Source organism: Ailuropoda melanoleuca, chromosome 4 (assembly GCF_002007445.2).
Source record: "Ailuropoda melanoleuca isolate Jingjing chromosome 4, ASM200744v2, whole genome shotgun sequence".
In the NCBI taxonomy this organism is placed as follows: Eukaryota; Metazoa; Chordata; class Mammalia; order Carnivora; family Ursidae; genus Ailuropoda; species Ailuropoda melanoleuca.
In genome coordinates this window covers 115,256,321-115,273,064 of record NC_048221.1, presented here as the reverse complement: position 1 = coordinate 115,273,064, position 16,744 = coordinate 115,256,321, and the positions used below count along the sequence as shown (strand labels likewise).

Below are 16,744 nucleotides of genomic sequence, written 5' to 3'. Positions count from 1 at the left end.
CCCCTGCTTGTGTTCCCTCTCTTGCTGGCTGTCTCTCTCTGTCAAATAAATAAATAAATAAATAAAATCTTTTAAAAACATACAAAAATAAAAAAATAAAAGTGGACTTCTTGATCAAGAGTATAAGCCTGCTCTTAGCCGTGACTCAACACTGCCTCCTGTCTACTCCAAGGAGAGTCTCAAAATCAATGCTATGCAATTTTTATATCTTTTGGGAGAAGCAGTGTTCATTGCTTGAGAGATTAATGGTCTGTTGTTACTCTGGATATACTGAAGGTTATGCTTCTTTAAATCAAGCCAGATAACCAGAGTGCCTAATTCCTGGACCCAGTGTTTTGGCTACCTGTATAATTGCTGTGACTGAATTGTGCTTTATCATTACATTTACATTCATTCAGTGAATCAGTATTCATGCCTCCTCTGTGCCACACACTGTTCTAGATGCTTGGCTTGGGTCACAAGAACAGCCTTATTTACTGCAATGTATTGAGGACCTGTGCATTACTTAGTATCTCTGTTACAAAGTCCCTGAGGAGGTATTTCCTCATGTGTCAGTAGCAGGAAAATTTATACTTCTCCTAAGCAAGATTATTTTTTAACCTTGAAGACATTGTAATCTTGTTGATGACACTTGTTACCATTTTTGCTTTGCCTGCTAGGAACCCCAAAGCTCAATTTTATGGCCTGCTTTTTGCATCAAAACAGAACTTAAGGACTAAATTTTATAAATAGACTTGAAGCTTCCTTTTCCTTTCACTAAATTTTCCTTAATTTACTTTTCAATTTCCTTGTATGACATACCTTCCTAAAACCAGTTACCATTATCATTTGGAATGTGGTAAGGCAAAAATCCATTCCTTTTATTCATTGCGTATTTAAAACCCGAATTTATCAATAAATAAATTTGACCTTAGGCATTTGTCTTGCTGCTGATATAATATGAGGTTTTTTCCAACTTCTTATAAAGTATTACCATCTACACTGGATGGAATGACTAGGAAGGTCCTCTTCTCCCCATCCTCCCAAACCCCCCCACACACACACACAGGAAGAAGCATACTAATAAAAATCTGATTTTTAAACCTTAGACAGTCTTAATATCACAAAGCTGTGCTACGACAAGCTGAGTTTCCAGAACAATTTAAGAGCAACTTTTTTTGATTGTGTAATTGCTGTTGTCTTTCACTAACTTGGTCTTTGATGCGTTTAGACAACCTGACCACAGTGGTTTATTTGAAAGAAAAGTAGAGAAACTTCCAGGGAGTGCTCCTGATTAGTAGAGAGTTAACCTTGTGATCTCTGCAATATCCATGGCAAGAATGAGGATTTAAAGCAGTAGAAAGACCTGCATTCATAAGGACAAAATTAAATGTTGTCCCTCGTGCAATATATTAACTAAGGCAGGAAAATGATCTAATAGACCTAGTGAGTTTTCAACAAGTTTATGAAGAAGGAGGCATTTTTGCTTAGAGCTCAGTAAACCAGAGTATCAACCAAAAGACCAAATTCTTGATTCTGGCTTAGTTTTTACTGTTACACTAGTAATTAGTCTTGGCTGTTACTCTGGTGAGTCCAAGAAGATACTTTGTCCTGGTCTCCTATTTGCTGGTAAGCAGGGAGCTAAAGCTAATGTTTCTGCTTCCGAATCTTAGGGAAGACCACATAGGTTAACGTTAATCAAAATACTTTCAGTAATCTAGTTTTAGTCCATTCATAAAGTCTACATGCCAATTTGTTTTCTTGGCTAGCAAGAACCAGCTTCATCCTGCCCAGTTATTAACCTTCTCACCCTAATATTTCCTGTCTCACATCCATCCCTAAGAGCTCTGCCCTCTCGTAAGAGCTCTTTGGATCATTACATTTGAATCATGTTTAGCCTGCAAGCATTGAGAAGAAATGAAACCAAGCCGTTGATCTCCATTTGCAGTATAACTAAAATAATCCTTAAAAATTCTTGTGTAGGTACTAAATACTTCTGTTTCTCTCCTAGACATGGGTCACCTGCAGGTGGATTACAGAGATAACAACAGACTGCATTCAGGCGAAGATTCTTCACTGGACTCCATTGCCTCAGTCGTGGTTCCCATAATAATCGTCCTCTCTGTTACAATAATAGCATTCCTGTTCATCAATCAGAAGAAACAGTGGATACCGCTGCTTTGCTGGTATCGAACACCAACTAAGGTATTGTCCTGGAAAAGTTTGTCTCTTGAGTGACCGAACTAGGAAAGCTTGCATGCTTCCATTTCCTTACGTTGCTTGATGTCTTTTGTATCAGCCAGTGACAATGTTGCTCTGGTCTTCATGGCCTCAGATGCACAACAGGCGAGTTCAGAGGACTTGCCCGGGGCTGGAGCAATCCCTGGACGAATTACCCATCATCCACTGGTTAGTGGATCCTGACCGTCCACATACCCAGTGTTCTGGATTTAAAGTTTTCAGAAAAAGAAATACTTCTGGATAGATTCCAAAGTGATTGTTTATATTAGAAATTAAAACTTAAATTTCTGTGATCTATCAGCTTAGAATTGGGAAAGAAATCCTAGAGAGAGGGCACCAGCCCAGTCCAATTGGACTTGTCCAATCAGCCTATTTTAAAAGCTAAGAAAATTCATTTTCATTAAAGGGAAAAGTCATGACTCTTTCCAACCCTAAGTCTACTTTTTACATTTAGTTTTAGCCTTTAAAAAAAAAATCATATAGCCTTAAGAACTGAAAACAGCTTGAATAATTATTTTAATCCAGTTTACCATCTAGATAACTCTTCCATATAAAATTCCTGTCAGATGCTTTTCCGGCCTCTGATTTCTTTCAAGAAATACTCTTTGGGCACTGCCTCTGCTGGGCACCTGAGGGGTCAGGACACGGTGCTGAGCAAGACCCAGTCCCCACAGCACAAAGCTGGGAAAAGAGACCAGCTCATGACGTGCACGGAGTGACTGGCTAAGGACGGGGGCTGGCCCTTTTATACAGCAAGCGATTTAAAGTGGTCTGTTGATTTTAAAATCTGCCTACCTGGTGACTCCCAATCCTTCAACCCTTGTAAGCACTAGCCTGCACGTGAAGGATCTGAAAATAGTTACGTGGGTTCACCAATCTCTCTTCTCAGTTCCTTCATCCACTCCTGTTGACGTAGTTTATGGACAGTTCACTTTTAAACACAGTCAGGCAGGATCCCTAACGGAACTACCGCTGGTGCCAGAAGAGGGTGTAGATGCCATGTCCGGTCTGCCCGTCACTGTCCCGCGAAGCTATCACCTCACATGAGTCGGGACTAAATGTGTTAAAATATGTAAAATAGCTAATTCTTCGTGGTTTTTCCTCCTGTCGTTTAATAGCCTTCTTCCTTAAACAATCAGCTGGTGTCTGTGGACTGCAAGAAAGGAAGCCGAGCCCCGGCGGACAGCTCGCAGAGAATGCTAAGAATTGCCGAGCCGGACGCCAGGTTCAGTGGCTTCTATAGCATGCAGAAACAGAACCACCTGCAGGCGGATAACTTCTACCAGACCGTGTGAAGAAGGGGACGTGGGTGAGGTTTTGAAAGACAGAAAACAACTAAATCTGCTTTTAAAAGTAAACTAGAATTTGTGCACTTGCTTAGTGGATCGTTTTGGATTGTGACTTGATGTACAGCGCTAAGAACTTACGGGCTGGGCTCTGTCTACGGCAGTGTGCAGAACAAGCATTCCCACTTTCCTCAAGATAACTGACCAAGTGTTTTCTTAGAACCAAAGTTTTTAAAGTTGCTAAGATATATTTGCTTGTAATATAGCTGTAGAGATATCTGGGGGCGGGGACAGTGAGTTTGGGGAGATGGGTTGGGAGGGTGGTGTTGGGAAGGCAGATTGGTCAGCTGGGCTCGGGGAGAGAAATGCAGTTAAAATAAAAGCAGCTGAGTGTCCCAGAGGAACTTTTTTTCCTGTTGCTCTGAAGACTGCACTGGTTGCTTCAAAGCTCGGGCCCGAGTGAGCAGGGAAACAAAGGCCTTGCGATCCAGCTGCCGTAGCCACCTTACTGCAGACAGCGCACCCGCACCTGTCGCTAGCCATCCCCGGGCTAAAGCCACGAGTTTCTTTCCTATACAGTCACACTGCGGTGGGCGGTGAGGAAGCAGGAGAGATGCGCTGCGGCATTTCTCAGACGCAGGTTATCATGGAGATAGACAGTTATACTTTTTGCTGCTTTTGTTTTCTTCCAAGCCAATCAGCCAGTTCCTAGCAGAGTCAGCAAGTGAACAAGACCTAAGTCATTTCTTGATGCGAGCACTGGAGCTTTTCTTACAGCATGGCAGGAAGGAGGGAGAGGGCGAAGGACACCAGGTATTTCCAGGGGCCGTACTTCATTGTCTCTCGTGGCTTTGTTCTCTTGTTGGTTGTTCATAGTTTTTGTTGAAGCTCTAGCTTAAGAAAAAACTTTTTTTAAAAAGGACTGTTTGGGGATTTTTTTTTTCCGTATATACTACTACATTTTAATTGTATATTATTCAAGCACCTTTGTTGAAGCTCAAAAAAAAATATGCCGCCTCAAACGTTAGCAATTATAGGAATATTTATGTAACTATCTTATGCTTCAAAAAAACAAAAGTATTTGTGTGCGTGTGTATATAATATATATGCATATATATTTATACACATACATTTATGTTTTCCTGTTGAATGTATTTTTATGAGATTTTAACCAGAACAAAGACAAACAGGCATTCCATATCAATGCTTTTGATCACCTACAAATTTTTAAGAACACAAAATTTCATTCTACCTGCAGTTTAATTGGGAAGTAAGATGTGTGTGTTGAGTGTGTGTGAGTATGAGTGTGCGTATGCACACGCCTTGTGCAGTCAGCATCACACCTGCTATGGAGAAGGTATTCCTTTATTAAAATCTTCTTCCTCATTTGGATATGCTCTCTGTTGGTTTTCAATTTGCTCACTGGCCAGAAACATTGATGGCAGTTTATCTGCCTCACTAATCAGCTCCTGGGTTTTTTTTTTTTCTTCAAACAACTGTTTGAAACAACTACTGGAATATTGTCCATAATAAGCTGGAAGTTTGTTGTAGTTTGCCTCAGATATAACTGACTGTATACTATAGTGTTAACTTTTCAAACAGCTCTTAGCACTTTTATACTAATTACCCATTTGTGCATTGATTTTTCTTTTTAAAATGCTTGTTGTGAAAGACACAGATACCCAGTATGCTTAATGTGAAAAGAAAATGTGTTCTGTTTTGTAAAGGAACTTTCAAGTATTGTTGTAAATACTTGGACAGAGGTTGCTGAACTTTAAAAAAAATTAATTTATTATTATAATGACCTAATTTATTAATCTGAAGATTAACCATTTTTTTTGTCTTAGAATATCAAAAGGAAAAGAAAAAGGTGTTCTAGCTGTTTGCATCAAAGAAAAAAAAAGATTTATTATCAAGGGGCAATATTTTGTATCTGTTTCCAAAATAAATTTGTTAATGATATGATGTTACCAAAATAGATTTACATCAGCCTGATTAGTATAAAATTTTGTCAACAATTAATCCATTCCTGGCATAAAAATCTATCAAAAAAATTGTAAATGCTTGCTTTTTGTTTTTTCAATCATGGCCATATTATGAAAATACTAACAGGATATAGGACGAGGTGTAAATTTTTTTATTATTATTTTAAAGATATGATTTATTCTGAGTGCTGTATCTATTACTCTTTTACTTTGGTTCCTGTTGTGCTCTTGTAAAAGAAAAACAAATATAATTTCCTGAAGAATAAAACAGATATATGGCACTTGGAGTGCACTGGGGTTCTATGGTTTGTTTTGTTTTCCTCAGACCACAAAGCCATGAGGGAATTATTTGCAACTGGGTTCTTGACAAAAAATCAGCACTTTGAGTCTCAATCACAAAAAGGACTAAAGGTCTGTGTGTGTTAAGGCTGTCGGCTGATGATGACCCTCCAGACCCCAGCAGGTCTGGGGCTGCTCTCGGAGGGCAGGCCTTGCCCTGCAAATCCTCGTAAAAAAATCCCATCTCGGGGTCAAGGGCGCTTTGATGCTGCTCTTAGGGAGAGTCACAAATCAATCAGAAACCTGCTCGTCCTCTCCTCACTGGTATCAAAATCCATTCATCATGCGTGCAAAAAGGGCCAAGGGGGGAAACACTGGTAGTTTACCACTGAAGAAGCAAATTTATCAAACAAATCAGAAATCTCATTATTAGGGGACTGGGAGTTAGAAGAAAAAAAAAAACTTTTTCATACATTCCAGAAGCATCAACTTAAGAATAAACTAAACTACAAACAAACAGAAAGCTGTTGAATCTTCCAAAAAAATATCCGCAAGGACTTCTTTTGACTCTCGGATGCCTCCTAAAGTGATAATTCCTTAGTATAGGCAAAATTTTTACAAATTTGGATCAATTTAGTTGAAGTTATCAACTGTATTATGTATGTATGCATCTCCATCAATTTGAGGGCAAGGAGCGAGTAAGTAAGTAAGTAAGTCTCACAGAGTCATTATCAAATAAGGCACCGACAAAACAAGAAAACTAGCTCAAGTTCCACATACCCCCACGTAACCACGGAGACGCGAAGCCGGCCTCCAACTCCAAACGGAGCGGCTGCCTTTGCAGCCCCGGTGTCCCAGTTACCGAGTGGAATGAGGGCTAGGGATGGGCCTTATGTGCTCACAGAAGTTGAAGTGGAATTTTAAAGCCCCCCGATACGTCTTCTGTAACTCTTCCCACACTCCTGTGGTCTGAGGGAGGATGCTGCCAGAGCTGTGGGGAATGTCTCACAGACCCAGAAAAGAGGACTTCTATCATTCCACAGCAACCGAGGGCAACCTGGAAGTCTCTCCCCTCCTGAGCATCATGAAGCTAATCAGGGGTTCACCAGCTTACACACTGTAGTCATGGACAACGTGTAGAACAGTAAAGGGAAGAATCTAGCACTGCAAGGAAAGAAAAATCTTAAGAAATACAACGAAAACAAAAACAAAAAAATCTCTCCAACATGTATTACCCTCTTTTCCATCATTTATTAAATGCCAATGACTTGACTGGAACTGGCAGAAAAGTGTTTCAGGACCAGTGCCGGAGGGATGAGTAGCTGCTTCCCCGAGTAGCACTTGGGGAGGACACTCTGGCATGAAGGACAGAAAAGGAGTGGGGGCGGGGGGCGGCTGCGCAGACACGGAAGCACCTCACAGGACACAAACTCCATGTAAAGGACCCTTCATCGCAAACATGGGAAGCAAAACATATAAACACCCACAGGTCAACAATACAAAGTTCTGAAAGTGAATGACAACTTAATGGTTAAGTTCCGAACAGTGGTAGAGCCCGCAACAACCTCCAACATCAGCCCTCTCCCCACTGGGCCTTCCACACATTCTGCTTCCGCTTCTTCCAAGAAAAGCCCTCGTTTCCCTTTCAGTCTCCTTGCACAATACTGATTAGGTAAAATTTATCCTGACAGTCCCCTTAAAAAGATCGGCGTCGGTTCTCACCACCACCAAACAGCTACAATATAAATCTCACTGCTTTAATCTAGTTCAGTGCAGTTCAGCTCTAGAAAGCCATAAAAACTCAACTGGGCATACTGTCAGCTCAGGAAAAATATAACTGCGCATGCACAAATGTGACTCCCCCTTCCTCTACAAAGTTGGACAAGAGCTCGTAACTGTTAGTATGTAACACAAAAACACCTCTAGAATTCAGAACAGTGCCATAATTCTCTTGGTTCATAATACAAAGAATTAGTGAAAGCGTGATCTAGTAATACTGAATCACAAACCCAAGTTCAAGTGTGCTGAGTTTCCAATGGCAAGAAGGGAACGGTAGCCGGCTTTCAGAACAATGCTATACGAAATCAAGCTTGCAGTCCACGGAAGAAAGCTGCTTCTGACGCGATGCTGCCCTATGTAGGACACAGAACTAGAAGAAGAAGAAACACCTTTAAATAGAAAGGTAGATTTTGTATATATTTACACAAGGTATATATACATTTATATGTATATAAAATATACTATTAAATCATGAGAACGAACAGTGCACACATCTACAGTAGCAACTTTTTAAAAAAAGGTTTGAAAAGGCTACACCCAACACTGAAAAGTTCTCTCAAGAAACATTTATTAAAATTGCCCAGAAATGAGATACCGAAAGGCCATGTCTCTTAGGATACACTTAGAAGAACCCATAATGTTAGCCCTATACCGTCAGGCTTGTAACACAGCCAAGAAGCTCCCCAGGAAGTGAAAGAAGGGTGCAAGTCTGCACACACACAGCAGCACTGTCTACATTGCCAGCCTTCAGTACAACGTGGAGGCCGGGGTGGCAGCAGGCCACAGCTGGGCCATTCAGCAGGTGCAAGAAAAAGCTTAAGGAGCCCATACAGCATCCATCCCACCTTTCTCAGGCCACATGAGGCCACTTCTCTACCTTCTTTCATTTCATACCTTCGCATTAAAATGAACATTTAGCAGCCAAGCTATAGTCTTTGTTGTTACAACAACTATGAGGAAGTCCCATCAAGAAAGCGGAAGGAAAGTTTTCCCTTGAGCAGGACCCCCCCACCACCACCACCTGCCCCAGGTAGAGGAATCGCTGACTGGCTGTGGACTTCCAGGATGGGTGGAAGAGAGCATTTCCAGTCACCCCCTGTCTGCATACCCCCATCCATATCTTCCCACGCGATTGAACACCTCTGAGCATCACACAAAGGCCTACTCACTGCTCGGACCACTGAGTCACCACCTTGGTCCGAACCCTAGCCTCTTTTCCACCCAGTCCTCATAAAGCCGAGACAAAGCCAAACACATGCACGCAAGCAGCTCAAGAGAGAGGCAGCTCCAGTACAGACAGGCCTGGCTCACGGGCTGGAGCGTGGGGCACAGAATTAGGTAAGTGCTGCTTCCCGAAGGCACATGGTATAGGTTCAGTTACAGGCCTGGGTTTTCAGAGGAAAAACTCCAACATCATTTGCCCTGAGAGCACTCTGTTCTCTGGGTCATAAAATTCTTCCATGCAGTCAAATGATAAAATAGCCAGAGAATGCTTCCGAAGCCCATTCTGTCTCTGGGGCTCGTGGTAGTGCCCTAGGGACCCACTATAATTAAAAATTAAGACATGTTCTTTATGTTTATCTCATTCCTGTTTCACATCTGTAAGAACAAACCTCAGAACAATCCAGGCTTCATACCAATGCTAGCACAACATAAAAGCAAACAAAGGTGTCAGGTATTAAAAAGGAAAATTCAGAATGTAATAGGAAGAGAAAGTCCTCCATCAGAAGAACACAGCTTATGTAAAAATTCAATTTATTCTTTTCAGACCCCTCCCTCCACCCCTAACCTACTAGTGACTGGCTCCACTCCAAGTCTCTTACAGGTGATACTTAATGTATCACTCACTTTGAGCTCCCAGTACATTCTGAGGTTCCCTCTTTACGAAGCTATGGTTGAAGAAACGTCCCATCTGAGTTACCTAACATCTCAGAAATCCCAACATTCCTATGGTTCAGCCAGCAACTCTGACAGAGGAGAGAGAGAACCCAAAGGAAAATGTTACCAGAACAGGATTGCTCTCAATATTGGATCACACCGTATAGGGTGCATTTTGTGATGCTTGGAAAATCCGTCACCTGAATAACTGCTGCCTTATAGAAAATAATTTCATTGAAAAGTATTAGTTTTGCCTATAATTAAATAAGTTCATCAGTTCCCTCTTTATCGTCCAAATTTTGTTCTTTCCTGAGCAAAGTAAGTGACCTCATGAACTTCTCAAATGACCTTCCCTTGCCTCGTCACTGTTCCCAACCTGTGATATTGATCTTGCTAAGATTTATGGCTCATTTTTCACTGTCCTAGTTGATGGGAATCCACTTTTTCTCCCTCCCCTCCCTGCCCCTTACTACAGTCCCTTTCATACTCCCTTTGGGACTTTCACTGATTTGACTGTCCCCTCTTTCATCCATCCTCACAATCTGGCCTTCCCTTTCTATTGTCCTCAGGATGGCAGAGACCACCCTACTCACCCCCTCCCAGTGTTAGTCAACACCTCAGATTCACATAATTGTGGGAATGTCTCCATAGTATTTCCTCCACTGCCTACCTCCATGCTTACAACTGACTTACGCAACTTATTTCCACCAGCTCAAGACCCCAAATAAAAGTTGAATTTTATATACCATAATTCATAATGTGAGTAGCATAAGTAAGCCATGCATCTATCCTCACTGCACAAATGACATTGATAAAAGTGTGTTTGGAAGTTATTTTCTAATCTGTTAGCAAGATGATGCATTCATTGACTCATCAAAACTTCCCAACCATCACACAACACCATAAAACTCACCTTTCAGTATATAATCAGTTAACAAGCTTGGAACCTTTTCGCTGTCCTCTTTCATGGCACAAAGAACTGCAAAATATAGGAGAGAAAGACAAGCAACAGTTTTAAATTCAGATCAAAAATCTCGTTTACATTGTAGCCTTAATTAATTATATGGTATAACCCATCCATGCAAATTATTGTTTTTCTGGATATGGAAATACCACCACAAATGCTCAAGAACGTACTGTAGTTATGTCCTTATCCAGGCGAGAACATTCCTATTATCTGAGACTCATCTCCCTGATTTAAAACTTACAAACAGTGACCCCAGGAAAGAGGAATCAGGTTATTTACACAGAGCCTCACGTTTGTCATAAATACTGGAAAGCAAGGTCCCATCATGAGCACTTCCGGGGGCCCTGGGGAGCAGGAAAACCTCAGTCTGCAAATCTCACAAGCTGGAGAACGTCTTAGATGAATGACTACTTAGCTACATTCTCCAAGAAGCATGTCTGTCAGCCTTCTTGGAAACTGTAAAAGACCAAAACAAAGAATAGACCTCGCAGAGCAGCACCCAGCCAGGCTGCGTGCTTCTATACTACGGAGGAACCTTGGCATGTTAGCCTCAGCCCAACGGAAAACTGATAATTTTATCTCTGAGATGAATAGAAAAGTCAGCTATCGGGGTGGTTAAAACTCTAGGCCCCCCAGGTACACATAAACACATGAATAAATGCTACACTTGCACTGTATTCTCCCCAGAGCATCCTGGGGAAAATGCCGCACTCTTTGCCCCCAGACAGAGGACAAAACAACATGGTGTAAAAGGCACATTAGTCAACCTGGGCTTAAACCCTGGCTCTCCCACTTCCTAGTTGTGGGACTTTGAGCAAGTTCCTTAAACACCCAGTGCACCAAGTTCCTCATTTGTAAAATGAGAACCATCATCTGACCAGTCTCAAAGGCTTGTTGTGATTACCAAGTAACTAATTCAAATGTGAAGGACTTACAAAATACATGCTATGTGAGCATTAGCTGTATTTATGAACACAACTAACATTATTCTCATTGTTACTACTACTGCTGTGCACTTCCAGTGGCTTTTATGAGGAACGCTACATAACCAGAAATGCTACCCCATCTCCCCAGGGCTTCTCCTGTGGCTAACATCTACACAGTGATGGCACCACAGCCTCCAGTTCTCCCCCCAGGTTTTTGGGAGATAACCACTTCTTTCTTTCACAAAGTGAAACTCATACTAACTTGGACATTCATTCATACCCCCTACACATGTTCACTTAGCCAGAGATTCCAAATGGTGTCTGTCTACAAATACATCATCTAAGAATCAGCCTGAGGACATTGTGCTGTGGGAATTATAATGACTTTGGTTTGGCCAAGTATGTTTGTCCTTGATCTGAGAAGCCGAGGTCTTTCAGTAATTCCTGGCTTCCAAGGCAATATTTATGGCCCCTTCTGAGAGGGCTACTCTGTTCAGTATTTCTGCTTCCCATCATGTTTTAGATTTATTTTCAGTTCTATATGAAATCACATGCCATAAGGTCACATTATTAAAAAGTAGAGTCGACTAGGAATTAAGAGATCCAGCCCTGTAATTAACCATTCCCCTGTGTGGTCTTGGACACTCATAACATCGTGAGTTTCTCCAGAAAATCAGAGGGCTGGCCACCCAGTGAATCTCTTCATTCTCTATTTTAGACTTGCTAGCATCACTTGATTTGTCCATATTTTAGTATAAAAGGCTTTAAAAGTATTGTTCACAATAACAGCTTCAGGTAGCAGGCAGGCAGCCCCTTGCGTTCACCCCCTCCACGCCTCCATATCCCTACCTAAACTCCAAAATAGGTCTCATCACCAATATCCATTCCTGTGATTCCCTCTCATTTGGCTCCCTCTTTAATCAGCAGTTATTACAAATATTTACAGTTAGAAAGAACCTAACAGGTCAGCAAATCCAGTCCCTTCCACAAAAACAAAGCTGAGTAACTGACTTACCCCAAATCACACATATGTTAATTTATTTACTACAAGGGACACGTAGCAAATATTTTTATCCTTGTTGTTCATCGTGACCATGAGGAAAGTAAGTAACATCCAAGGATATCACTGTAAATAACAGGGATAGAACCAGAATTCATGGCTCATTTAATGGAATGTGTATTTAAGTCTAACAAATTATTTTAAAATGCAAGCCTCCTGAAGGTGGAGTATTTTTGTCTGCTTTGTTCACTGAAGTATGTCAATGTTCAGAACGCAGCCTGGCACAGAGTAGGCCTTTTTAATATTTGCTGAATGACCCTTCTTAAAATATTACCATCAATTCAAATTCTACCCATGACTATTACCTTGGATTCGGGGTTCTACATTCCTAAGAAAGGAGAGTGTTTTAGGCCACATTCTAAATCTTTCCTATTGAGTTACTAACAGTCGTATTTATAGATGATCCATGAAGGACCTTATTTATTGATAAATGATATGTTCTTAAACAACCAAGAGATGATGGAGAATCAAGTTACATTTTTTGCTTCAAAAGTTCAGCTTGTAAATATTTCAAAAGGTAAGAAAAAGCACAAAAAAATACAAATCAGCTCAGGATTTAGTGTCATGTTTGATGTTATAAGCCATCCACGATTTCATTCACAATAAATAATGTCATCATCCATCATTTACTACCCTAAATTGACAAAAGAAAACAATAACAAAACAGCAACAATCAACCAACCAAAATCAGTATTTAGAATCAGCAAAAGTAAATACGGTAAAAGTTCGTCTTTGCTCACTTTTTGTTAATATTTGAAGATCTTCAACAGATGGTGGTCCATGTTTTTTCTCATACGGAATGACTGTTGTCAAGTACTGCCAAGTCAAAAAAAAAAAAAAAAATCCTTAAATCTGAATGACCTTATCTGCAAAAATTTGATACAGTTACTAAAGGTCCATTTTATAACATGAAACACAAGGTATCTTACTATCTCAGCAGGAGCTCATTTTTTTGCCCACCTCTATCTGCTTCATTCCAGCCCAATGTTAACACAGCTATCCATTTTTTTCACCTTTCTGTTATTGAAAATTTCACAAAAGTAGGTCTGAGGGTGATCTGTTCAATTTGTTCATTATTAAAGTCTTATTCTCCTTGTATATTTTCAACATACTTTGAAAATAGTAATTTAACACTAAATACGTAGTTGTAACAGTTCTGCATAAACCAAATCATACCCAACAGCCAAATAATTCTGTTTCAGACCATTTTTTTCCAGGTTGAACAAAACGGTCACGTGGATAACTTGACAACTTTAAAAAACACATACCAGCTTCTTCCAGAAGCTAACATAGACACACATACCAATTTTAGAAGTGTATTATTATTATTATTTGAAATTATTTAGGATGTTTAAAGGCATTAAAGGAAAAGAGAAAAGTGAAAGGAGAGAATGGCCTACTGAATAATAAAAACTCACATCTGATACTGAGACAAATGGCCTCGTTCACTACCATAAAGGCTCACAAGTATCAGAGTTACGGCCTATAAATACGTCCCATGAAAGCAGAATCTAAAAATTATTGTCCAGATGTTCCTATTCTGACCACTCCACCAAAAACTATATAATTCACTGTGGTTTGCATGTGTTCCTCTGAAGATCTGTTTTTCACTCAGAATCTTTTGAGAACCACCCATTACTTAGTCCTTGCTCTAAATCTCCGCTCTATTCCTAACCCTCCGTGAGTGATTTCATCCTTGGGTGACCTCATAATCAAAAGACAAGGAACTGGCTCCCTAGGTACGGAAAAGTGAATTACTCCATGTTTAAGAAACAATTCCCACCATCTTTTTGGTGTAGACTTCTCCAAGGTGATACCCAATTGTAGAACCGAATGTTTCTCTGTGAAGAATACACAGGAAGCCAGAAACAGGCCCCCCCGGGGCTTCACAAATAGCGTGTCAGGCAAGCTGGCCTCTGAGAGCATCAGGAAGCTGCGTCCGGCCAGCACGCTACCCGGCTACGCTCTCAGCCTTCCTGTCCCACTGGTGTGTGTGGGTCAGTCTGGAAGCTATTTTGCCATCCTGTGAGTCTGAGAGAGGTAGAGGTGCCAGAATTTAAAAATAAATAAATAAATTTAGACCATCCCTTAATGGACCTGGAAATGTCAATGTGAAGAATTATTTAATATTGATTATTGCCCTTCTTGGGGTAATACAGAAACTATTAGTGAAAACCCTACCCTCAAATGCTTTCTTTTGATAAACTGCCAAAAGCTACATTCTGCACACTTTCTCAGTCTTCACTTAAGAGCTACATTGGAAAGTTTTCTCTGTAAAGTGAAAATTTCAAACTGTGAAAAGTAATTTTAAGCACACTCATTCATGTAGATGTGTTTCCCATATTCGTGATCCCCCTTAAATCATTACACAAAAATGTTAATATAAAGCAAATTGCTACACATTTGACCGTGTACTTCTATCCAGGTATAATTTTGTATAAATCATGTCACATGCCTCACTTGGCAGACAAGTGAGTTGGCTGACCACGATACACCTTAAAAACACCTGAATGTCATTTAAAAGGAGGCAAGATATATATACTCTTACTGACATGTTTGACCTAGAACTCTAGTCAGAAAGACAGCAACATCAGCTTTCTTCCCCCTGCAAAATGACATCTTGCTTCTCAAACTTTTAGAATTAGCGTAGTATATTCTAGTTTAGTTATATATGCTATACATGCAACTCCTTATGTCAGTGCAATTTGTTTAAAGGTAGTGGAAATTGGAGCTCTGAAATATATATTAAGAGTGCATTTAGTCTACTGTCCAATTGGAAAGATGCTTTTTCCTAAAGGGAATTGTATGCATTATCGAGACTATAAAAATGATGAACTTTCACTTCTCTCTTTTAAGCAATAGTCTTAGTAAATTAGTAACACTGCCAGCTTTCAGGACCTTCACTTACACAGGAAATGAAAAGGCAGAGAATGAGGAAAATAAGGATAACCCAGCACCTGTTTCTCTCCACCTGAATTTCCAAAGGTGTGGCGGAGGCCGTTCTGAATGACATTTGAGATCCCTTCCATGCTGAAGCGCTAAAGGCAGCAATATGCATCCCGGAAGAAAAGGACAGAGAAAGAAGTTCAAAGACTATTAGTAAGAATGCACCACAGTGATTTATGTGCCCAAGAGACAAGCAGTTAGAAAATGCCACTACTCATTCAGATAAAGCAGTCAAAATCATGCTGGTTTTAACATGTTTTTGCTTCCATTTCCTTGCAAGTCAAATGCAAAAACAACTGCTTTTATGCTACTATATTCCTGAAGACTTTCCTCACCCAGCCAATAAATAAATTTGCTCCAATGTAAATATCCTAAGTTGTACACATCTTTGTCTTAGGCAAAATTTAGTGCGTAACTTTTAAGATACCTTTTGATATTGTTTATCTACATTTTATCAAAAGTCTGTAAATTTAATACTAACAGTATGCATATTTTCAGCCTAAGTTTGCAGATTTCTACCCCAAGTCTGGAGAAACATGAATATAACATTTGGCACATGAGAACACTGTTGCTTGGAGAGCTGAGGACGGCTTCCCACTCGCTCGCTCTTCAAGCCACCTGCCATTCATTGCCTCAGTGCAGAAAACTCAAACTGCAAGAGCACATATGCTTCCTGGAGAGCAAAGTGGATCCCATGTGCCAGCAGGCCCCTCACACTTGCTCAGAGACTTTCCCACTCTGTTTCTAGGAAATGATTCTAGCTTCTTTCCCCCAGCAACCTCCAAGACTTCCTAGAACTCACTGTGCTATAAAGGGAATATTTTTTTCCCTCAACTACTTATCTTGATTTGTAACCAGTCTGCAATGTCATCAGATACAGGGAAAAGAGTCCAGTGGCACCTCTCTGGCTGCTGAGTCAAAGGCCTGAGAAGGAGTCTTACGGCGTGACTAATTAAGGAGGAAGGCATCCTGGAAAGGGAGTTCAGTCCCAATTCACCAGATGGGTGCTCTCTCTGGATTTTTACAGAGGAAAGCTGAATCAGTAAACACATTTGAGGAGTTGATATAACAAATATTTACCAGGCCCCAAGGAACAGAAGAGAAAAACCAAGGCAACGGTCTCTGCTTTCAAGAATGTATGGTTTAGCCCAGTGGTTCTCAAAGTGTGGCCCAGGCACCCCTGCCAGGAGGTCCCTGAAACGCTCTTAGGGTCCATGAGCTCACAATTATTTTCTCAGAGATACCAAGACAAGATTTGCCTTTTTCACTTTCATTCTTTCATGACTTAAAGTGAAATATTCCAAATGACAGACCGAATGCAGAAGCAGATTTATGACTCTAGCTCTCTTAGATAATGCTAAGTGAAATAAGTCAAGCAGAGAAAGACAATTATCATATGATTTCTCTCATCTATGGAA

General features: G+C 40.5%; 2 protein-coding genes across 2 annotated transcripts in view; one reads left to right on the top strand and one right to left on the bottom strand.

Moving 5' to 3' along the window:
• The window catches only part of CRIM1 (cysteine rich transmembrane BMP regulator 1), a 108,876-nt gene extending 103,093 nt beyond the window's left edge, over positions 1-5,783 (top strand). The window contains exons 11-12 of the mRNA XM_034657293.1: positions 1,963-2,184; positions 3,339-5,783. Coding sequence (XP_034513184.1) covers positions 1,963-2,184; positions 3,339-3,515 — 399 coding nt within the window. The 3' untranslated portion in view covers positions 3,516-5,783. The remainder of the gene's footprint in view (positions 1-1,962; positions 2,185-3,338) is intronic.
• Positions 5,784-7,001: 1,218 nt separating this feature from the next.
• The window catches only part of FEZ2 (fasciculation and elongation protein zeta 2), a 49,589-nt gene continuing 39,846 nt past the window's right edge, over positions 7,002-16,744 (bottom strand). The window contains exons 5-9 of the mRNA XM_034657292.1: positions 16,268-16,399; positions 15,338-15,418; positions 13,121-13,196; positions 10,341-10,406; positions 7,002-7,919 (exon numbers count right to left, since the gene is read on the bottom strand). Of these exons, the coding sequence (XP_034513183.1) occupies positions 7,903-7,919; positions 10,341-10,406; positions 13,121-13,196; positions 15,338-15,418; positions 16,268-16,399 (372 nt within the window). The 3' untranslated portion in view covers positions 7,002-7,902. The remainder of the gene's footprint in view (positions 7,920-10,340; positions 10,407-13,120; positions 13,197-15,337; positions 15,419-16,267; positions 16,400-16,744) is intronic.